This window comes from Schistocerca cancellata, chromosome 11, assembly GCF_023864275.1.
Source record: "Schistocerca cancellata isolate TAMUIC-IGC-003103 chromosome 11, iqSchCanc2.1, whole genome shotgun sequence".
Classification (NCBI taxonomy): Eukaryota; Metazoa; Arthropoda; class Insecta; order Orthoptera; family Acrididae; genus Schistocerca; species Schistocerca cancellata.
The window spans coordinates 156,805,756-156,830,377 of NC_064636.1; the positions used below are offsets into that span (position 1 = coordinate 156,805,756).

Consider the following 24,622-nt stretch of genomic DNA (forward strand, 5'->3'; position numbering starts at 1 on the left):
TTGTTGTCCGTTACCTTGAAATTTGATGAAAAATATGACGAGAGTGTAATAACCCTTTTCAGCGCGCTGTCAAAGATCTTTGTCAAAACAATTTGGCGAATAAGGATCTTATTTCTTTGTCAGAGATAGTGCAGTACCAACGTTAAGCGAAGGTCAACGCCTCTGGCTTTCGACCTTCTGCGGCAGCACTCTCCGTGGTGTGTGTGTGGGTGGTAGTGGGGAGGAGGGGGGGGACAGTGTGACGTCAGACCAGCTGCTCCGCCAGTTCTGGAACATTCTCTCGCGACGCGTGGCGCAGCGAGCGGCGTTCAGTTCGTTTCCTACAGCAGGACAGGCGAGAGTGTGTGCGGAAACAGCAGGTAGGGAAACGAGCCTAGTAATGTTTTCGTGTCGCAAACGTTTGGCGAACAATAATGGTAACGAAACTTCCTCCGAAACAAAAGTACTACTCTGCTGATTTCATGGGAATCTTATCATTGCAGTTTCTTAGCTCTTGTCACCCAGTTTTTTTTCAGAAGAGAAGAGACGCAATGAAAATGAAAGAATGACTTACTTTAGGTTAAACATTTTTGATGTACGGTTTATTTATTTACTCGCAATGATAAAGTTGCACGGCGACCTCGTTTCGGCGTCTTTCCATTATGAACTGTACCTGTGAAGATGGTTTAATACGTGTAAAATTGTACCTTACGTCTGTTTTAGTCAACGTCTCCATATGCCACCTTATGCTGAGGTCTTAGCTGATATCATGTGGTCCTTACAGCTTCTTGCAGCGTAAATGTCGGTTGCCTTTTTATTATCTGATCATATCATTTATATGTTTGCTTTTCATTTGCTTCATCCTCCAGCGATGCTGTATGTTTGAAAATGAATTTATATTCCTCGAAAAGTCTGTTATCACGTTTAATTTTTCAGAGATAGTATTATGAGGTGTTTGCACCTACAAGCATTCTGTTATTTTGTGTTTATCGCTATAATTTACCCTTTTTCTTTTACAGCAGAAATAAAATTTTAGAAATATTTTTCATGTTTAAATTCTGTCATAGTTGGGGATGTACTCTGGACATTTTTCTGTATGAGTGTAAATTTCCATTTTCTCCAAAATGTTCATAGGTTGTCATTAAGCTACTTTGTGTAGAATTTTAAGGACACATATTTTCTGGCTTATATTCTAGGCTTATTAAATACAAGTAGAATATCGAGGTACTATTTCTTATCGTATTTTAGCCTTGAAGTTATTAGTAAGAAATGCTGATTTTGTTTTGTTTCCTTTTCTGATATTTGCCCTACATATGGTGTTGTAACACAGGTAGGATTAGTTTGTGATTTTCTTTCTTCTCATTTTAATGTTGTTTCTTTACTCTTGCCACCTGCTTTATGGTTTTGCATGCTGTTCATGTAACTTTAGAACTATTTTGGGATTGAAGTCATCTCTTTGTTTCAAGTATTCCAGAGTTTTTTTCTTTTGCATCTAGTTATCATCGAGAGCTAACTATAACAGAACTTTAATCATTGTTATGAAAGTTGCGTATTTAAGCGAATTTGAGTGTCGGGAGTTTTCGTTTATGATAGTGTCAATCGTAGTAGGTTAGCTTCTCTATATATTTGAAACTGGTGGTGACTGTTATTTCTCATTTTTAGATGTCAAAAGTTTAATGATTGTTTTTGTTCTGTTTGCATTGTAAATTTTATCATGCAAGTTGTTTAGTTGGTATTCCCAATATTTTTCAAGATAGAAAACGTTAAATGTTTTGCACAGTTTTCTTGAATTACCAGACAACCATGGCCTCTAGCCAAAACGTGTCGCAGTACAAATAAATTTTACTACGTGAAAGTTTCTATTAATTTTCTCTTGCTCTAATAGTTGGCTCAATGAGACCGAGAGAATATTGACAATCTCATGTGACGTGCATGCACTGTAGTTTAGGTATTTCTTGTTGGTCAGTTTCGACAGTTTCCTGACTTAATAGACCAGATGTTTCCCATGTCAAACTGTGCGTCTCGAATACCTCTGCACTATTTTGGTTCTTTCAGAACAATGGCAATGCACTGAATAATACACGAGATAACCAACAATGACCATTAAACGTTTCTATCTCCCAGCGTAGCTGGTATTAGGTGTTTCCATTTTTTTATTTTATTTTTTATTTTTGCTACATGCTCCAGGTCAACAATAATTTTGTTGTACTACATCTTTCGGTTTCATTTTCACACAATATACATCATCAGCAAGACTTTGATTCACTCACTTGACTTGCGATTTTTTTGATCGAAATACGAAAATATGCTTATTAGAGTGCATTTCATATGACTCGTATTGTTTGAAAATAATGTTTCACGATAATTACGAGGGGGTCAAAGTTTTTACCCTAACAAATAAACAATGACAGAAATTTCATAATACCAATTTATTTTTCAATATAATACCCGTGTACACTAATACACTTAACAACCATGCTCAGATAACTTCTGCTAACCATTAAAATAAAAGGTCTTCGATTTAGAGTCTAACCAAGCGTTCACAATACCAATTACTGCATCATTATTGTGAAATTGTCGTCCTTTGAGGTCATTTATTATGTTTGGGAAAAGAAAAAAAATGTCATGGAGCCAAATCCGGAGAATATGGTGGATGACGTAGCAGTTCGAGCTGGCAGTCACGCAGAGTTTCCAGTGTTGCGAGGGCTTTGTGCGCTTGTCCGTTGTCCTGATGCAAAAGCACTCCGCTCGCCAATTTTCCGCGCCTTTTTTTTTATCTTTATCTCTTCTCTCAAACGGCGCAGGTGGGTGCGATAGTACGATTCATTGATAGTTAACGCCCTTTTGCAAGCAATCCTCCATCATTTCCCCTTCTGCATCCCAGAAGACCAATACCATCACCTTAGCGGCTGGTGTTTGTACCTGAAATTTTTTTTGAGGGTAGGGGACGAAGGATGTTTCCATTGTTGTGAGTGTTGTTTTGTCTCAGGATGAAAGTGGTGTACCCACGTTTCGTCCATTGTCACATACCATGCAAGAAACCTCTCTTCATCCGTTTTAGATTGGCGGACGATTTCTTCACAACACTGCACACGCTCCTGTTTCTGATCTGCATTCAAATCTTTCGGGATCCACCGAGATGAAACTTCCCGCATTCCCGAAACATTCACAACAATGTAATGCGCACGCCCGTGGGAGGTTCCAAATGTGGCTTCAGTGTGCTGCGATGCTGCTCGACGATCCTGCAGCATCGCATCGTGAAGTGCAGTCACTGTGGCAGCGCTGACACGCCTTCCGCTCCTTGGCGCGTCCCCCACACTCGTTCATCCACGTCTGCAGTCGGACACCCAGTTTTTCACTGTCGCGTAAGACGAAGCACTCTCCAAATGGTTGAAATGGCTCTGAGCACTATGGGACTTAACATCTATGGTCATCAGTGCTCTAGAACTTAGAACTACTTAAACCTAACTAACCTAAGGACATCACACAACACCCAGTCATCACGAGGCAGCGAAAATCCCTGACCCCGCCGGGAATCGAACCCGGGAACCCGGGTGCGGGAAGCGAGAACGCTACCGCACGACCACGAGCTGCGGACAAGCACTCTTGTTAAGTGTATTTCGCATGTCCTGCTCCATTTTCTAGGGCGTCATTCGCTTCAAATGAAGATATTCAAACACAGCACGTTTCTTGAGTGTCTCGTTAACTGCCATTTAGCTCGCACTACGGTATACAACGCATCCTAGCGGCAAAACTAACGAAGCCGGAGCCGCGAAATTTGACTTGCACATCCACAAAAGGCCACCATAAAAGTAGGTGACGTTGTTTGTGCGAGACATTACGGTAACCTTCTCGGGCTAGAAACTTTTCGGACCGTCCCTCGTAGGAAAATACTGTGGCATAGGTAGTAACGGTGTACGCTACATGAAATTGTCAGGTAGAATAACGTTTTCCTCATCTTTGACAAACGGTTGCTTATGCTTTGGAATAGTTTGACCGATAATTTTCTGAATTCTTGTTCGTGTGTACTTCCATTAAAAGTCATGGGCAGTCAGCTCTGTTGGCGGGGGGGGGGGGGGGGGGGGGAAAGGGGAGGGGCGAAATCTCAACACATGGGGGTGGGAAGTTAGTCTCGCCTGCGTATTATGAAAGTATGCCGTTTCAAGGCAACAGCACATCGAACCTTTGCAAAGAAAAAACGTCATTTTTGGTACAATTTGTTATGAATAAACGACATGTAATGACGTGTGGGCAGGTAAAGCCTTCATTACATTTAAGTTACGGTACGGAGGCTGCGCTTGCATTAGTTCATTGTGATGTAGGGGTTATAAGTGCTGAGTTACAGAGCAGAAGGTAACTGTGGGAATGATTCGCGTCCCGCCATGTCCAAAATTTTGTACTCGCCTTCACCTTTGTGACTTCTTCATTAGACTGATAGAAGTATATTCTGTTACGTTCGATGTTGTGTACGTCTAGAAGTGTTGTCTCTCTCTCTCTCTCTCTCTCTCTCTCTGTTTCAGGTGTGAGTCGTCAATACTTTACAAATTGCGCCTGAAACGTATTGCAAATGCGAATAAATATTCACTCGTTAATCCTCTGGTAAAGCAAAGTACCATTCAAATTAAAAAATTATAGAAACGTTAAGTGTATTAAAGACAATTTACGAGCTAGTTAATTTAGACCACTTTTTCCCGAAATAGACGTCTTCAATTAATGAATATCTTTAACCATCAATATTACGCTTTTCATCATTTTACTGCAATTAATTTTACCTATATCGACCGGTTTCGAAACATCCTCAGTGTCTTATTGTTTCGGGACAACGTTTACTCACTGGACGTCAGGTACATGAGATGCTGCTTTACCTCGCCTGCTGGAATGGCTCCCGCCCTGCATGACTACAGACCAACTCCTGACGCTAGTTCTCAGAGATTTTTTATATAAGTTTATTTTGTTGAGACACTTCAGTGAACACTGCCGAATACACACGTTAATGGATTCAGTGCGGGCCGGCTTCAACTTTCTTTTGCTCGTAAATCCGTAAGTCGTCTCATTTTCGGGGTTTGCAAAGGCGTATAGAAAAAAATTGTACAACATTTTTCAGTAAGTTCCGCGCAAATTCTTGACAACACTTTAATCTCTCCTACAGTCCAGTTCACGTGGATGCATAATCTTACACATTTATGAACGAAGTAACTCCCAAGTTAACATACCCTACAGTAAAGAAAAAGCATAACTTCCAGTTAACATCAGCTGCGATGTTATATCGTTGCTCTTCCATCACGTTCCGCATACCGTTAAGTTGTTGAAAACCTCTACGAACACTTTCATATGCCACAGACGAAAATAATATACATTGAAGAGCTAAAGAAACTGGTACATCTGCCTAATATCCTGTAGGGCCCCCACGAGCACGCAATGTGCTGTAATTGGCATGGACTCGACTAATGTCTGAAGTAGTGGTGGAGGCAAATCACACCATGAATCCTGCAGGGCTGTCCATAAATCCGTAAGAGTATGAGAGTGTGGAGAACAGCACGTAGCAAGACATCCCAGATATGCTCAATAATGTTCATGTCTGGGGAATTTGGTGGGCAGCGGAAGTGTTTAAACTCAGAAGAGTGTTCCCGGATTCACTTTGTAGCAATTCTGGACTTGTGGCTTGTCGCATTGTCGTGCTGAAATAGTCCAAGTCCGTCGGAATGCACAATGGACGTAAATGGATGCAGTTGATCAGACAGGATACTTATGCACACATGTCAGAGTCGTATCTAGACGTGTCAGGGGTCCCATATCACTCCAACTCCACATGCCTCACATCATCACAGAGCCTCCACCAGCTTGAACACTCCCCTGCTGACATGCAGGGTCTATGGAATCATGACATTATCTCCACACCCGTACACGCCCACCCGCTCGATACAATTTCAGACGAGACCCGTCCGCCCAGACAACATATTCCCAGCCATCAACAGTCCAGTGTCGGTGTCGACGGGCCCAGGCGAGGCGTAAAACATTGTGTCGTGCAGTCATCAAGGGTACAGTAGTGGGCCCTCGATTCCGAAAGCCCGTATCGATAATGTTTCGCTGAATGGTTCGTACGCTGTCACTTGTTCATGGCCCAGCATTGAAATGTGCAGCAATCTGCGGCAGGGTTGCATTTCCGTCACGTTGGACGATTCTCTTCAGTCGTCGTTGGTCCCGATCTTGCAGGTCCTTTTCCGGCCGCAGCGATGTTGGAGATCTGATGTTTTGCCGGATTCCTGTTATTCACGGTACGCTCGTCAAATGGTCGTGCGGGCAAATCTCCACTTCATCGCTACCTCGGAGACGCTGTCTCCGATCACTCGTGCGCCACGTTCAAACTCGCTTAAATCTTGATAACCTGCTGTTTGTAGCAGCAGTAGCCGATCGAACAAAAGCGCCAGACACTTGTTTTATACAGGTGTCGCCGACTGCTGCGCCGTATTCTGCATGTTTACGCATCTCTGTATTTGAATACACATGCCTGTACCAGTTACTTTGGCGCTTCAGTGTATAATTTAACAAGTAATGGCTTAAGTCTCACTGACAGATTGAACCCTTTAGGTATCTACATTTTTGCCAGCAAGACAGTCAGGTAACTGCCTGGTTAGAAGAGACGTATAGATATTCTTTGCATTTTGAGATTTACCCTCATTGAGACAATGAGTGTCACCGAGTTTTTCATGTTCTTAACACGAGCAAAACCCTATGGGACGGTGGTGCTTTTGCCCGCCATACTTGCGAGTGCGTAACTTCAAACCATAACATATTCCCTAGTATCATTATCAGCAACTTTGTTCCATAGCAATTGTCAGACCCAAGTAACTTCGCTGACGAATAGATTTCCGTGTAGCAAATAGCCAGTCACCCATTCCGTCCTACTATCCACCAATGTTCCATTGAAACTACAGGAGATGCATCCAATTCAATTGGCTCTGAGCACTATGGGACTTAACTGCTGAGGTCATCAGTCTCCTAGATCTAAGAACTACTTAAACTTAACTAACCTAAGGACATCACACACATCCATGCCCGAGGCAGGATTCGAACCTGCGACCGTAGCGCCCGCGCGGTTCCAGACTATAGCGGCTAGACAGATGCATTCCGTACTCCATTTGAAATGTAATTTTCTTACCAAGACTAGACACCCATCCAGCATAGCAATTTCACCAAGATACAGTCTGAAATACAACAGTCGGTATCGTTGTTTGGTACTTTGTGTAAGTGATTTTCATGTCACATATCTATCCACTCCCGTTAGTTGAGTGATCAGCGTGGCTGAATGCCCCACCAAGTGGCCCAGGTTCGATTGCCGGCTGGGGCAAGAGATTTTTCTCTGCTCACGGACTGGGTGTTGTGTTGTCCTCCTCATCATTTCATCCCCCTCTCCGACGCACAAGTCGCCCAGTGTGGCGTCGAATGCAGTTAAGTACTTGGCGCTCGGCGACCGAACTTTCCCGTATGGGGGACTCCCGGCCCACATTGCCGTATGCTCATTTCTGTGTTAAGTAATACGCCTACAGAGCACAGCATTGCATCCAGGGCAACTGGGAAAGGCGGGAATTTTAAAAATTCTGATGTTTTTTGTTTTTGCAGATTTCAATTAAATTTTTGTAATTTTGCTTTATACCGCTAGCACAGAATAATAATGCAGCAATAAACCATAAACAACACAAGAAGACCCAAATCGAAGATTTAGGGCAAAGACTGTGCATTATTTCGTAACAACAAACTGCTTTCGCCTTCGACGAGCGTGACGTCGCAACTCTTCACGTTTGTAACAGATTGCGGGAAAATATTGCGAATGGTGGTTTGAGAAGCGTTACTTTCAAAGTATGTTTCCTTTCACGCAAGATGAATTATGTTACATGTGAGAAAGCGTGATGAATTCGTAAAATTTCGAAGCGTTTGACTCTCATTCAAAAGTTAAGGGTTTGAGAAGCAGCCATTTCGAAAAATTACAGGTCCCAAAGACCAGCCATTTATACCATTATTTAAAGATTTTCTGGCACATTTGTGTTTGATACATCGTAAAGGGCAAGACACGCTACATAAGAGCAACGTTATATGAGAAAGCATAGCTTTTCTTGTAGTTGTACTGTATGTGTATTAGTTAAACCATTAACTTTTCTTATTTCTGTGTTCATGGATCTGAAGTGATACTTAGTCCAATTTATGTATTGCCTAAACATCTCATTCTGTTTTAGACTTATAATGTCCTCACAGACGCAGAACTAGTGGGATGTGGTAGTTGACACAATATCTCTGTAGAATGCACAGTCTTTTTTTCTAAGTTTATGTGTGACATCATGCCTCTGTTATTATAATCTAGTGCTTATGCCTCAAATTTCGAATACTCCCTCTGTATGAGTAGAGATATCCTGTATTACCATTTAGGGTCTGGATTTTTCTACATTTTCCAAAATTTTAGTCTTTTACATATTTTTCCAGAGTCTATGGAAATGTATAAAAATGTATATACTTATCAGCTAGAACATTAGGACCACCTACCTAACAGCTGGTATGTCCACCATTACCACCGATAACAGCCGTGATGTGTCATGGCATGGAAGTAATGAGGTCTTGGTAGGTCGCTGGAGGAAGTTGGCACCACATCTGTACACAAGTCACCCAATTCCCGTAAATTCCGGGGACGGGGGCAAAGAGCTCTGACGTTATGTAGAACCACATCCCAGATGTGTTTGATGAGCATCAGATCTGGCGAGCTGGGGGCTGTCACGTCAATTAGCACTCGCCACTGTGTTCCTTGAACCACTCCATTGCACGCTTGGCCTTGTTATGTGTCACATTATCTTGTTGAAAAATGCCTCAGCCGACGCAAACATGATCGTCGTGATGGAGTGTATGTGGCCTGCAACCAGTGTACGATACTCTTTGGCAGTCAGGGTGCCTTGCACGAGCTCCACTGGATCCACGGATGCCCACGTGAATTTCCCGCAGAGCATAATGGCGCCGCCTCCAGCTTGTCTCCGTCCCGCAGTACAGGTATCGAGGAGTGGTTCCCCTGGAAGGTGACGGATTCGCGCACTCCCGTCAGCATGATGAAGAAGGTGTAGGAATTCATCAGACTATGCTGTGCTCTGCCACTGTGCCATGTCCAGTGCCAGTGGTTACATGCCCATTTCAGTTGTAGCTGCCGATGTTGTTGGTGTTAACATTGGCACATGCATCGCTCATCGGCTGCGGAGGACAATCGTTAGGAGTGTTCAGTGCAGTGTGTCTTCTAACACACTTGTGTACTCCGCCCTGGGGTAAAGTCTGATTTTAGTTCTGCCACAGTTCGTTGACTGATCTATTTTACCAGTCTGCAAGGCCTACGACGTACAACACGTCGAATGAGGGATGGCCAACTAACCAACGACGTCTGGACTTGATTTCACCTTGTTTTAGCCATGTGCTGAAGACACTCATCACAGCACTCGTAGAATACAAGTCGTGCAGTTTCCGAAATACTCGCGTTGAGCCACCAAGCCATCGCCATCAGCCCTTGGTCAAACTCAGATAGATCGTGCACCCTCATCATTCTATATATGGACAGCATGTTCACTCATACTACATGCACCATGTGTGTATCTGACGATCAATCATTTCTCGCCAGGTGACGCTGGTATAGCCTGGACAGGTTTATATAGATGGTAGGTCGATGGTCATAATGTCTTGGCTGATCAGTGTATCTTCTTATTGCTTACCTCTCCAGATTTCCAAACCCAGCCAGAGTATCTACAAACGGCACTTGAGTGCAGAGTTTAGCCGTATCTTAAGTACAGCTATCTGTCCACAGATTATTACAAAATACTACTCCATGACCACATAACGATGACATCTGCTTATATTTTCTTGTAAGTTAATAACTCCAAATATAATACAACTAGGGCTGTCAGAATTTATGATAAATATAGACTCTAATGGTACAAGATGGAAATAGTCTTCGAAATTCTGATCAACTGCAGCTATCAGAGCCTAGATCCGAGATGGGTGTATGTATGCAACATATGGAAATAATGTTTGAGGAACTGAGTTAATCCCGTTATAAACACATATACATAGCTCTCTTTTGCTACTTTCGTGCGTCGCGGTTTCTCGCTCTCAGCTTTTGCTGCTAACACCCCCAGACCAACGCTGGTTGGAAACATTCTTGTCACGAGTGCAGACATAACTCGTATGTACATCCTGCATCCAATCTGATGCAGTTCATTCGATCTCTGACAGATGAGAACACAGCATTGCAGGAGCGGTCGAGCAGTGGTGCACAAAAATGCAGTGCACAGGGAGTTACTCCAACGTTGGCCACGCCTGCGACGCAATGCTCAAAATCCTACGAAACATCCTGAACTGCTATCCGTACAAAATTACCCATGTTCAGGAGCTTCTTGCTGACCTGCCAGCAAGACTGATTTTCGCTCTGGAATTTCTTGCTCTCATGGAAGTGGAAAATGAGTGGCTGTGGAACACTCTGTGGACAGACGAAGCCCATTTCCAACGACATGTGAATACGCAGAATATGGGGAACAGAAAATATGGACGGCCATCAAACGGTATCACTTCATTCTGCAAAGGAATCGGTGGACTTCATCGTTTATCGCAAGGCCGTAATTCCCCGAGGGGATGAGTCCTGTGGGTCCTGTTACCTTTACCGTCACTGGTTGATGATGTGAGTGTCTTTCGCGCACCAACGTCATTCCAACCCTTTAATAGCTCGTGTGTCTGTGGATAGGATCATTTTTGTGCAAGATGACATTCCTTCACACACTGCACAGCGAGTGAAGCAGTTGCTCAGAGCCAGTTCGGGAATGGCTGAATTATCTGCCTGGCCATCCAGCTCACCTGATCTTGATCCGTGTGACTTCTGGCTGTGAGGTTATCTGAAAGATGAGACGCTCGGTGCTTCAGTTACGAACGTTGCTGAATTGGAGGCACACATGCACGACGTCTTGTCAGCGTGACCCCCGAGACACTTCCATCTGTCGTGGAACACTCTGTTTCTCAGTTTCGACTCGTGGCTCAAAGCGGTGGGCAGCTTACTGTACGTGCCTCGCGCCAGTCTCACGGCAGTCAGAAACAGATGTCACGTTGCGGGTTTTGGCCCCACCACAATTAAAAACCGATTTCTCCCCTCCGATGTGCTACGATCTCGGCGCGGTGGATCGGCTTGCCTTAGTAACACTGCCACATCTGTTAAGACTGCCAAACTTGTGCAGTTGCGCACATTGAACAGTACAGCTGGTGTAATGTGCAACCTAAACCGCAGCCTTTGTATTGCAGTTGACCTGTGATTTGAAACCGAACGCATTTTAATTTAACAGCTTTACACCATCATCTATTGGCAAAATGTTCTTTAGCCTTTTTTTTTTGTTCCATCATGTGTTCCCCTGTGTCAGTAATACGATGTTCAAATCTGACGCCATTCTGAGCAGTGGTGTTTTGAAAGTGGAGATTTAACTATGGACATCCTCTATATGGGAGGAGCATCACACACACACACACACACACACACACACACACACACACACACACACACAAGCACACACGCGCGAGCGGGAGAATGCTTTGTACCGAGGGAGTAATCGGAATACATCGTAGAGAGGGGTTCTCCGTCTTTAGGGTAACGACAAGATGTAGGAAAGGGGATAACTCTACACTTGCGTATGTGTGTGTTCTCATTACCTCCATGTTCGCGAGAAAAGGGTAGTGTTTAAGAAAACTCAAATAACGAAATCAATACGTTCTCACGAAGAGGATCCTATAATGAATGCAAACAAGTTTACCAGAAAAGTTGTGATGATTATTCGGAAAGTGAGATGGTACACAGATCCCAATTAAACACGCCTTCTGTCACCTCATAGGTAAGAACTGAAATGAAATCCAAGAAGATCCTCACTTCCCAAACTTTTGTTTTGAAATAAAATTCAGAGCGATCAAGAGATTATGTTTAGCATTTCTCATATACAGCTGCGGTGAGTTGCAACTGAATATTAGATCTGTTATCCTTGACCTTATATTCATTTTCTATGACATGATTGTGATACAGAGTAGTTATTTCTTCGTAAAAGTTTTAAAGAAATGATTAATAATACTTCCTCTACAGTTAGGTTCCAAATTTTTGTTTTAAAAATTCCGTGTATTTGGTCGTTAATTTGAAGTGGGGGAGCATGAATCAGTTCTCAGCAATCGCCAGTGACTGTCCAGATCAATTAGTAGCGGGGCATACAGGTTACATGTGGGAATACCAGTCACTGGGTAGTTCACCACAAAGTGTATGCTGACACTAATTGCATTGAACGTGAGCATGAGCAGAGAAAAGCTTTGGATGTTTGAAAAAAAAATTACATAATGGAGGAGTAATGTCAGTAAAAACTATCCTTTTATTAGTATTATCTACAGTGCTGTGATAAGGGGAGATCAATTCCAGAACGATAACACATATGTTAGTTGGACGGCTGATGTGTTCTATATTTCTGGCTCAACATTTTTTCCTATTTGTGGTTGGGTGTCGTCCTCTTGGAATGTGTCGAGTGTGTTGATGAGTCACAGTCGGACTGGTTAACTGACTGTTTGATCCAAGCCATGCAAGACAACGTACGGGAAATAGCTGTTAAGAGCAGTGTAAACAGATTCCTTAATACGATGAGCGATTAGTAAGATACATCGTTTACTGTAGCTATTTATGACGTTCTTAGTAGTTTGCTAGACATCGATTTTGGTGACTGTGCGGTAGCTACAAATTTATGGAGCTACATCTCCAGTCTATCTGAGAACACATTGTGGAAAATCTTCTAAATTGGGGTGAAGATTCGCTGCTGTTCACCTGTGTAGTTTGACATACCAATGATAACTTGGTGTTGTAATTCATCTGTTATGGGTACCTTTTACGAACTGTTTCTTGACACAGGTCTCTGTACCATATACAAATGCTGAGGGTGCTGTTGTAAGGACAAAGAGCTGCTCAGTGGTGACATGTTTCAGAATCAACCACCATGTTGGCCACCAAGAAAGTTCAGGAGACCGCAGCTGTGGATCTGGGTGCTCTCCTCGATGAGAGTGACGGCGCCATAGTGATTCTGGTGGCAGGGCAGACGCGTCTGGTGGCACACAGGGCAGTCCTGGCCGCCAGGAGCCCCGTCTTCGCGGCCATGTTCCAGCACGACACACTGGAGGCCAGCACAGGTGAAGTCAGCATCACGGATATGGAGGGCCCAGTTTTGCGCCAGCTGCTGTCATACACGTACACCCTCCAGGCCCCTCGGCTGTCCAGCTTGACCCCACAAACGCTGGCAGCTGCTGATAAGTACGGCTTGTCGGCGCTGAAGGCTGCTTGTGAGCAGCAGCTGGCCACTCAGCTGACTGTGGAGAACGCGGCAGCCACAGCCGCCCTGGCAGTGAGGCACTGCTGCCCGAGCCTGACTCCGGCTTCAGTCGCCTTCATAAAAGACCACAACTTCCGGGTAATGGCTACACAGGGCTGGGCAGACATGATGCGTAGCCACACTGAAGATTTGATTGAAGTGAGTCACCTGCTTGCTGAGCCACCAGAAGAAATCAGGTAAATATGAGAATATGTGCTTATCTGTGTTGCCCAGTGCTCCCTCCCTCTCTCTCTCTCTCTCTCTCTCTCTCTCTCTCTCTCTCTCTCTCTCTCTCTGTGTGTGTGTGTGTGTGTGTGTGTGTGTGTGTGTGTGTGTGTGTGTCTGTGTGTTTTCAAGTTTACAATGTTTGCCATTGAATTTCCTTGCATGTGTCCACACTGTGAAATACATCTCTGTTGACAGCTACAAAAGCCACTGGCTGATAGCTCACAAAGCTTTCATTGTATTCTCATGACTGATTCACTGGATCTCTGGATGGAACTGTGTTTATTAGTAGATAAGTTAGCTACCCAAAATCAGGGATGAGCCAAATTTTTGATAGCTTCAAAAATTGTTTTCATCTTTAACATGTTCCATTTATTTGCAGTAATTAATTTGTTACATTGTCTATGTACAACACATTGTTAGATGTTGGCATCTGGTTTCCAAACAAAGATTATGTTAACAATGCTCCCGGCATGTGACATTCTTGCTGTGGTCACAAAGATGTGCTGCTCTCTACAGTAAGAGACATGACTGTGTGTGTAGTTTGTAGTTAAGCAGGAGCATTTTTGGAATTTGTTTTGCGTGACCTACAGGTCACCATAACCTCTTTACAGTAAGAATACTTCAGGTGTTTCGTGTCACTGTAGCTGCTGGTGCTAGAGGCAATAAGATCGCTATGAATGGCATACTGCTGGATAAAGAGAAGTTGAAGATAAAAAGTAAGCATGTCAATCTATACCAGCACCAAGAACATGTTAGTATGTTGAATCAACGAGGGCAGCAACATATTTACAGTTTGCATTTCTCGTGTTACCATGCTGTAAGCGCTTACCTGTCGAAGCTTTTTGGTGCAGGGAAGTGTACCACTGTTACCTCACTCCCAAATAAACGTCTCTCACTATGCATTCAGCGACGAAGACGACACCTTAGAGCTGACAAGCGGACATCTGCACACTTCAGCATTCTACAGTCTAGCAGTTCCAGCTTTCACAAACATCCCATAAAGTGCCAACAAAAGTGGTGATTTCATTGGTGGATATTAAAACTCGGCATGTCCTAATAAAAAAAAAGTCTACTTAATAGTGTTACACACCAGTCAGTGTAATCAACGGCTGGCGTTGGCTATGACAGTCTTTGCCTGAAAAGTTCTCGGTTGCCACATGAGATTTGAATAAAACTCAAACTTTCGATTGTGTCCTCCACCATAGTCCTCCCTGATGGTGATGATGGAGGAGTTCTCACACTGGTGCTCCTCTCACACTACCACGGCATGTGTCTGCCACAGTAGAGGACAATACCACAGGTCTGTGTGTTGCATTATTCGCTTCCACCTCCATAGTACATGTACGCATTATGCCAACAGTTTTGGTAACAAATTATTCTGTTAACTGCCAACAATATAGCTCTTAATGCACATAAAATGAAATGTATCAGGCACTAAGGGAAATGGTATGGTTCCCAGTCTGGTTGTGTGTGCAAGCCATCCAGTACACAAGGTGCTGCAAGCACAGGGGCAGTAGGGTGTAGCAGTTTATTCCTTGTGTACCCACAAGACATCAGACCAGCCCACACAACAGTAACACAGCAACTTTGTGTGTGCCACACATTTCCCTCTCCTCTCTGTTTGTCGGTGTCTCAGAATGTGTGCTACACTTTGGTGCTATTTCTTAGTTCTTACATGAGCTGCATGTATTGTACAGTGTGTCCAGGAAGCTAAGGTTGGGTTATAGGAATACATATAATATGTACACAAGTGCTTGAATTGTTAATTTACTGTGAGGCTATAGGTCTTTCTGATGTAATATTTAGACATGGCCGCCACAATAATCTATTTGAGTGCATGTGCACATGCTTGTGTGTGTGTGTGTGTGTGTGTGTGTGTGTGTGTGTGTGTAATGGACTTAATATCATTGTTATATCTGTAATATGTCAACAAACTGTTTTCTGCAAAGCTGTAATTTTCTCTAATTGGTGATGGCATGCACAGAATTTTACTAACTGGATTGAAATTTTATGCTGCCATTTGAGGACATTGCCATCAAATTCCTAGAGATTTGATTAGTTTTGTGTTTTCCCTTTAAAGTGTCAGAAGATATTGCTGTTCAGAGATCCAGTGTTAGCTGTATTAAGTACATGTTTCTACAGAGGTCAACAAGTGGTTAACTGTAACATCCTGATTTCAAAGGAACTTTGTGTCTAGAATGAATTATTGTAAAATGCGATAACTCACTCATGAGTTGAATTGTAGTAAGTTGTAATGGTACGTGAATGAAAACTTTGATGAGAACATGCTGATATACATACATATCTTTTACATTGACTTTCAGACTATCCCACATCACAGATGGGATGCTGCTACTTTTTTAATTTTTCACTGGCCAGATGCGTTTTCATACAGTTTCATTGCTATGACAATTACCTTCATTTGATCTTTGTGTTTACAGTAAAGTGTAAGAACTTCAATGTTCTGTACAGGAGTCTTTCGGTCGAGGAGAAAGGCAGGAGGCTGATCCAGGCAGCTGAGGAGGGGGCAGTGGAGGAGATACGGACTCTGCTCGCTGCTGGTGCTGACTTAGGAGTGAGGGACAAGTACATGGGGACCGCCCTGCATTGTGCAGCGAGGGAGGGACACGTAGATGCAGTGAAGTTTCTGGTGGAGTGCGGAGCAGGCCTGGAAGACAGGAACAGGAAGGAGAGCACACCTCTGCACTTAGCTGCATGGAAAGGCCACACGGCTGTGGTGCAGCTGCTGGTGGCTTGTTCTGCAGACCCCAACGCCAAGGGTGACTGTGGGTGGACGCCACTGCACTTTGCGGCATCCTATGGTCACACAGAAGTGGCAGCTGCGCTGCTGGAGGCAGGATCTGACAGGGGCGCAAGGAATGACAGGGGAAACACACCACTGGACCTTGCTAGAAATAACAATCACCAGCAGATCGTAGGGATACTCACGTGAAGTTTACAAGGCAACAAAAATCAGGAGGAAAACAATCAAAGCATCACGTCATGACTTAACATTATCTTTAAATGAAGTCCTGCATCCATTGTTTGCACCCATCACTGTGTAGTGCATTTTCTACTCCAGTAACAACTCAGCAATAGGTACAACATGGATAGTAACTTAAGTAATGTAAGTATTCTTTCTCATTAGGAAAAGATCTGAAAAACGTTAGTTGAGTAACCATTTTAACACTTGAGCTGTCATGTCAGTTTTGTAACATCAGTAGTCGCCAACCAGCCTTCATGTTCTTTAGAGGCACGAAAAATATTGCCTCAATATGTTTGGTATTGAGAAAGAACTTTACTTTGCTTTTTACATAAATAAATATATATTTCAATGTTTGAATTTTATTTATTCTTCATAGGTAGTTACAAAATCCCACTCTTTTATTTAACCACAAATTTCTAACGCACACAATAATCTCACATCACATTTGGTCGACATGTATTTTACAGTGTATATTGCTTGTACACCACTAATTGCATCATACTCAGGTTATTTATTGGACGTGTTGTTACTTATACACAAAATTTTACTATTCCTGTCCCACCATTTCATTCAAAGTGCCACATGTACAGTTTCCACAGACAATGGAAGAATGATTTTTGCACATAAACATCTTAGACTGACAACAACAAATTTTGGTAACAACATTCCTTTTTCCTGCATGCATAATGCAGCGACTCTTCCTTGTGTTTGCAGGCTCTTCCAGTTGTCAAGGTTATTCCTATTTATAAGGTGCCAAAAATATTTTGGGATCATTTGGAAGGGTAAAAATGTGGAATGCTGTAACTATTGAGCTTCCTCTAAGTTGTTGAGACAACTGTTTCAAAAATATCCTTCTTGGTTTTCTTGGGTTTCCTACATTGGACTGCAACAATGTTTGAGCATTATTATTTTCAAAGTGTCACTGTAAGTGATTTGTTTCTGCAAAAGTGGGACTCCTATTGGAAAACTAGTACACCAATTACCAAAAGTAATATTCCATTTGGATCCATTCACAGTTTCTGCCAGTCAAAGCATAGTATTATATACTTTATTTGACACCTTGTAAGGGCATTGATTGTGTTCCACCAACTGATGATGTGTAGAATGATGTGGCCTCACAAATAGCAAAGAATTTCAAACCATACTTGGCTGGTTTGTTTGTTATGTACTGAATGAACAATAACATGGGCCAACGAAAAATGTTTTTTGAAAAACATTTTTTACTTTGGTAGCTGATCTTTATAGATTTTTATGAGCTGAATCCAAATCTAGCCCAAGTTTTTTTTCTATCGTCCATGGTTTTCGAGCATTATTCTTTTTATTGTATAGTATAAAAATGCTATGCTATATGGTAAATGGGGACATTAATGAAATGCTTTGTTACAACATAAACATGGTTTGTATTTACAGTTGTTCTTACTTAAAACAATGATATGTGTTAATAGAGTTTTTACTTGTCAGCTGGAATAGGTTTGTATTTTCTTTCTCTTTTTCCTTTAAGCTACCTCAGTAGCTTTTTCTACGATGAGTTTCTTGCTGAACTTCTCGGTGAAGTGACCAACAGTTGTCCCCCATCATGTTGGTGTTCCAGCGGCCTTGGTAGCGTTTTTCCATCACTTTAATGTCCTGGTGAAATCGCTCTCCATGCTCCTCACTAACATCTCCCATATTGTGAGGGAAGTAATCAAGGCGACTGTTGAAAAAGTGAACTTTCAGGCTCATTGAACATCCTAAAGTTTTAAACTTCTTTAACATTGTAGCTTTAACAGAAACATATTCTGGGTCTTTTTCATGTCCTACGAACTTTGGAACGAATTGCTTGAATGATAACCATCATTCTTTCTCATTTAAGGTCATTGTGGATTCAAAGTTAACATCAAACATCAATTTTCTAATGTCAGGTCTGACAGAGATGCTTTCTTTTAGTTTAGCTTCTGAAAGGTATGGAAACGTTTGGCAGAGATACGTAAAACATGGTCCATCTTTAGGCAAAGTCTTTACAAACTGTTTCATTAGGCCTAACTTTATATGTAGGGGTGGTAAGAGTACATTTAATTGGATCTACAAGGTTTCTGCATAGAATGTTCTTCTCAGCAGGTTTTAAAGACTTCCACACAGGGCAGGTCTTCGGCACCAGTGTTGATCCCTAACACTACTGTCCCATACACATAAGAATCATGGAAATTTGGTAAAGCCACCCACCTTGCCGACCAAGGACCATGCATACTACTTTTAGATCGCCACATATCATCCAACCATAAGCAGAATAGCCTATTTCATTTAACACTATTTCTAGGTTTTCATAGATTTCTTTCATTTGTATAGAATATCCAACAGGTATAGATTCATACATGTTACCATTTTGTAATAAAACAGCTTTTAAACTAGTTTCGGATGAATCAATAAACAGCCTCCAGTCGTCCTTTTCATATTCAATACCAAACTCATTCATAAGATTGGGAATGTCTGAGCAGTACACTAAATCACCTTCTTGTTGAGGCTTGGAAAATTGCTCCTCTCTCTTTCTATACATATATATGCTGGTTCCAACTGCTAATAAGTTTTATTTTAATCTAGAGCCAAGCAGTGTAGCTTCTTCTTTCGTTAAGCCCAGATCCATAAACAAATTGTTAAGATCGGTCTGAGTAAACATTTTGGGCTCTAGACTTTCTGTATTACAATGGAATTCATCAATATTTGGTTCATGCAAATCAGATTGCACACCAAAAAATATTTCTGTTGGATAGAATTTAAATCATCTGGTAGTTCAGGAACCAGCAATTCTACACCATGCCCTACAGGTCGGATGGTGGACAGAAGGGTAGGGTAGCTTATTACCTTTTTGTTTTTCTAATTATAACCAGTAATATCAACAATGCAAAAGTAGCAATCATCAGAATGATTTCTTGGCTCCCTCCATATCATTAGGACCATTTTCTCAGATCGTTAACTCACATAACATACCTTATGCAGCGCCCAAGATTAATGTTGATAACCAAGTTTAGATCCAAAGTATGATAGATAAACCTTTTTCACAAAGTCTGTAATGTTTCTTTGGTGTTTTTTAATCACAATGCACCACAGATGTAACAAAAACTGCCAACAAAGTTTTTACAACCACTATTAGACATTGTACTGAGCACATGTACAGAAAATGGGAAAGTGAGGTTAGGTTGACAGTAAACAAAGCACCATCTGTTATCACAAAAATAGAAACGAACTTTTCTTGCCAGCAAATGTTTTTCAGCACTGCTACCAACATCATCTACATTCATTACACCTGATTTTAAAATAATTTGACCTATATAAAAGCTGTTAAATTCTTTAAGAAGTCGCTTAATTTCATAAATTTAACTGTAAGACGTGAAGAAATGGTGGGTGTTACAGATTTTTAATTATCATATTTGGATTTCCCACCCTAAAAGACATAAGAATAAGGTATTTACAGCAAAAACGTTTTTCCATCGTTGGCCTGTGTAATCTTTCTCTAAAAGCTGTCAGCATCTCGTATATGATTGCAAACTCACCAAAATTGTTGCTTTCTTTACAGTTTGTAACAAATTTATCCTAATATGACCTGATCACTGCTAATTTATCTTTCTCATGCCTTTGTGTTCTTGTCACTTCATAATCGAAGCCCATTCTTCCGCGGAGAAATTAGAACCATCTGTATGATCTACATGCTCTGAGAACTACACAGAAGAGCCATAGAAACTCGAACACCTGCCTGATATCGTGCAGAGACCCTGGAAGCACACAGAAGTGCCGCAACATGACGTGGCATGGACTCGACTAATGTCTGAATTAGTGCTGGAGGGAACTGACACCAAGAATCGTCCAGGGCTGTCCATAAATCCGTAAGACTATGGGGGGGGGGGGGGGGTGGAGATCTCTTCTGAACAACATGTTGCAAGGCATGCCCCCCAGATTTGCTCAATAATGTTCATCTCTGGGGAGTTTGGTGGCCAGCAGAAGTATTTAAACTCAGAAGAGTGTTCCTGGAGCCACTGTGTAACAATTCTGGACATGTGGGGTGTCGCATTGCCCTGCTCGAATTTCCCAAGTCTGTCGGAATGGGCAAAGGACATGTATGGATGCAAGTGTTCTGGCAGGATATTTACATACATATCACCTGTTAGAGTGGTATGTAGATGCACCAAGGGACCTATATCACTCCAACTGCACATGCCCCACACCATTACAGACCTCCACCAGCTTGAACGGTCCCCTGCTGACATTCAGGATCCATGGATTCATGAGGTTGTTTCCATACCTGTACACATCCATCCACTTGATACAATACGAGACTCGTCTGACCAGGCAACTTCTTTCCAGTCATAAACATTTTTATGTCGGCGTTATTAGGCCCTGGCGGGGCGTAAAGCTTTGTGTAGTGCAGTCGTCAAGGGCACATGAGTGGGCTTTTCATTCCGAAAACCCATATCAATGATGTTTCGTTGAATTTTTCACTCGCTGACACTTGTTGATGCCCCAGCACTGAAATCTGCAGCAATTTGCAGCGTATGTTTCTGGCCAAAGCGATGTCGGATATTTGATGCTTTATCATATTCCTGACATTCACGGTACACTCGTGAAATGATCCTACAGGAAAATCGGCACTTCATTGCTGCCTCGGAGATGCTGCATCCCATCGCTCGTGCGTTGTTTACAGTGCCAAATTCAAACTCACTTAAATCTTGATAACCTGCCATTGTAGCATCAATAACCGATCTAACAACTGCGCCGTATACTTGTTGTCTTATACAAGGTGTTACAAAAAGGTACGGCCAAACTTTCAGGAAACATTCCTCACACAGAAATAAAGAAAAGATGTTATGTGGACATGTGTCCGGAAATGCTTAATTTCCATGTTAGAGCTCATTTTAGTTTCGTCAGTACGTACTGTACTTCCTCGATTCACCGCCAGTAGGCCCAATTGAAGGAAGGTAATGTTGACTTCGGTGCTTGTGTTGACATGCGACTCATTGCTCTACAGTACTAGCATCAAGTACATTAGTACGTAGCATCAATAGGTTAGTGTTCATCACGAACGTGGTTTTGCAGTCAGTGCAATGTTGACAAATGCGGAGTTGGCAGATGCCCATTTGATGTATGGATTAGCACGGGGCAATAGCAGTGGTGCTGTACGTTTGTGTCGAGACAGATTTCCAGAACGAAGGTGTCCCGACAGGAAGACATTCGAAGGAATTGATCGTCGTCTTAGGGAGCACGGAACATTCCAGCCTATGACTCGCGACTAGGGAAGACCTAGAACGACGAGGACACCTGCAATGGACGAGGCAATTCTTCGTGCAGTTGACGATAACCCTAATGTCAGCGTCAGAGAAGTTGCTGCTGTACAAGGTAACGTTGACCACGTCACTGTAGGGAGTGTGCTACTGGAGAACCAGTTGTTTCCGTACCATGTACAGCGTGTGCAGGCACTATCAGCAGCTGATTGGCCTCCACAGGTATACTTCTGCGAATGGTTCATCCAACAATGTGTCAATCCTCATTTCAGTGCAGATGTTCTCTTTACGGACGAGGCTTCATTCCAACGTGATCAAATTGTAAATTTTCACAATCAACATGTGTGGGCTGACGAGAATCCGCACGCAATTGTGCAATAACGTCATCAACACAGATTTTCTGTGAACGTTTTGGCAGGCATTGTTGGTGATGTCTTGATGGGGCCCCATGATCTTCCACCTACGCTCAATGGAGCACGTTATCATGATTTCATACGGGATACTCTACCTGCGCTGCTAGAACATGTGCCTTTACAAGTACGACACAACATGTGGTTCGTGCACGTGCACATTTCAGTCGAAGTGTTCGTATGATTCTCAACAACAGATTCGGTGACCACCGATGGATTGGCAGAGGCGGACCAATTCCATGGCCTCCACGCTCTCCTGACCTCAACCCTCTTGACTTTCATCTATGGGGGCATTTGAAAGCTCTTGTCTATGCAACCCTGGTACCAAATGTAGAGACTCTTCGTGCTCGTATTGTGGACGGCTGTGATACAATACGCCATTCTCCAGGGCTGCATCAGCGCATCAGGGATTCCGTGCGACGGAGGGTGGATGCATGTATCCTCGCTAACGGAGGACATTTTGAACATTTCCTGTAAGAAAGTGTTTGAAGTCACGCTGCTACGTCCTGTTGCTGTGTGTTTCCATTCCATGATTAATGTGATTTGAAGAGAAGTAATGAAATGAGCTCTAACATGGAAAGTAAGCGTTTCCAGACGCGTGTCCACATAACATATTTTCTTTCTTTGTGTGTGAGGAATGTTTCCTGAAAGTTTGGCCGTACCTTTTTGTAACACCCTGTATAGGCGTTGCCAACTGCAGTGGTGTATTCTGTCTGTTTACATGTCTCTTTATTTGAATATCCCCCCCCCCCCCCCCCGCCCATACAAGTCCATTTGGCGCTTCAGTGTGAGGTACCAGTACCATCATTACTTGAAAGTTCTTCAACTTTTATTTCTGCCCTTGAAGATGATCAAAATATGTGTTCCAGTAAGAGCACAGGACTATTACCTTGAAGTTTTCTTTACACTCTCACTCTAGAATAGTTGTTTCGTGACATCGGGTTTGTAATATTTAAGCCGGTGTATTCCACCAGTGAATCAGTCATTTCCTCACCAGTAATCCAGTAATCTGTAATACCTTTATCAGACCTGTCTGGAACAGGAAACATTTTATTATGTTTTTTGAGGGCGTCTTTGCTGTTTTATCTGTAAAGCTTTGCTTAGACCATGTAGTTTTATCATCTTTACCAACAAAAGACCCACAAATAAAATCAAAATTGTCATCACCAAAATCTTCTTCATGACTCTGAATTTCCGCTTCTTCAGGATGTGTGGGTTAATTTCTCTCTAAAGGGCCCATTTCTAGTTTTCACTCACTGTTGTGATCGCTAACTATCCGAAAATTACCTCGAGCAATTAAACAGAGAACCGACTCGTGGAGATAACATCTTGGACCTACTGATAACAAACAGACCCGAACTTTTTGACTCTGTAAATGCAGAACAGGGAATCAGTGATCATAAGGCCGTTGCAGCATCCCTGAATATGGAAGTTAATAGGAATATAAAAAAAGGGAGGAAGGTTTATCTGTTTAGCAAGAGTAATTGAAGGCAGATTTCAGACTACCTAACAGATGAAAACGAAAATTTCTGTTCCGACACTGACAATGTTGAGTGTTTATGGGAAAAGTTCAAGGCAATCGTAAAATGCGTTTTAGACAGGTACGTGCCGAGTAAAACTGTGAGGGACGGGAAAAACCCACCGTGGTTCAACAACAAAGTAGGAAACTACTGCGAAAGCAAAGAGCTTCACTGCAAGTATAAACGCAGCCAAAACCTCTCAGACAAACAGAAGCTAAACGATGTCAAAGTTAGCGTAAGGAGGGCTATGCGTGAAGCGTTCAGTGAATTCGAAAGTAAAATTCTATGTACCGACTGACAGAAAATCCTAGGAAGTTCTGGTCTTACGTTAAATCAGTAAGTGGCTCGAAACAGCATATCCAGACACTCCGGGATGATGATGGCATTGAAACAGAGGATGACAAGCGTAAAGCTGAAATACTAAACACCTTTTTCCAAAGCTGTTTCACAGAGGAAGACCGCACTGTAGTTCCTTCTCTAAATCCACGCACAAATGAAAAAATGGCTGACATCGAAATAAGTGTCCAAGGAATAGAAAAGCAACTGGAATCACTCAACAGAGGAAAGTCCACTGGATCTGACGGGATACCAGTTCGATTCTATACAGAGTACGCGAAAGAAATTGCCCCCCTTCTAACAGCCGTGTACCGCAAGTCTCTAGAGGAGCGGAAGCTTCCAAATGATTGGAAAAGAGCACAGGTGGTCCCAGTCTTCAAGAAGGGTCGTCGAGCAGATGCGCAAAACTATAGACCTATATCTCTGACATCGATCTGTTGTAGAACTTTAGAACATGTTTTTTGCTCGAGTATCATGTCGTTTTTGGAAACCCAGAATCTACTCTGTAGGAACCAACATGGATTCC

At 42.5% G+C, this 24,622-nt stretch overlaps 1 protein-coding gene across 1 annotated transcript in view; it reads left to right on the forward strand.

The window, feature by feature from the left end:
- Positions 1-253: 253 nt before the first annotated feature.
- The window catches only part of LOC126108571 (putative ankyrin-containing lipoprotein Lxx09580), a 554,252-nt gene continuing 529,883 nt past the window's right edge, over positions 254-24,622 (forward strand). The window contains exons 1-3 of the mRNA XM_049913862.1: positions 254-359; positions 12,988-13,564; positions 16,068-16,156. Coding sequence (XP_049769819.1) covers positions 12,999-13,564; positions 16,068-16,156 — 655 coding nt within the window. The 5' untranslated portion in view covers positions 254-359; positions 12,988-12,998. The remainder of the gene's footprint in view (positions 360-12,987; positions 13,565-16,067; positions 16,157-24,622) is intronic.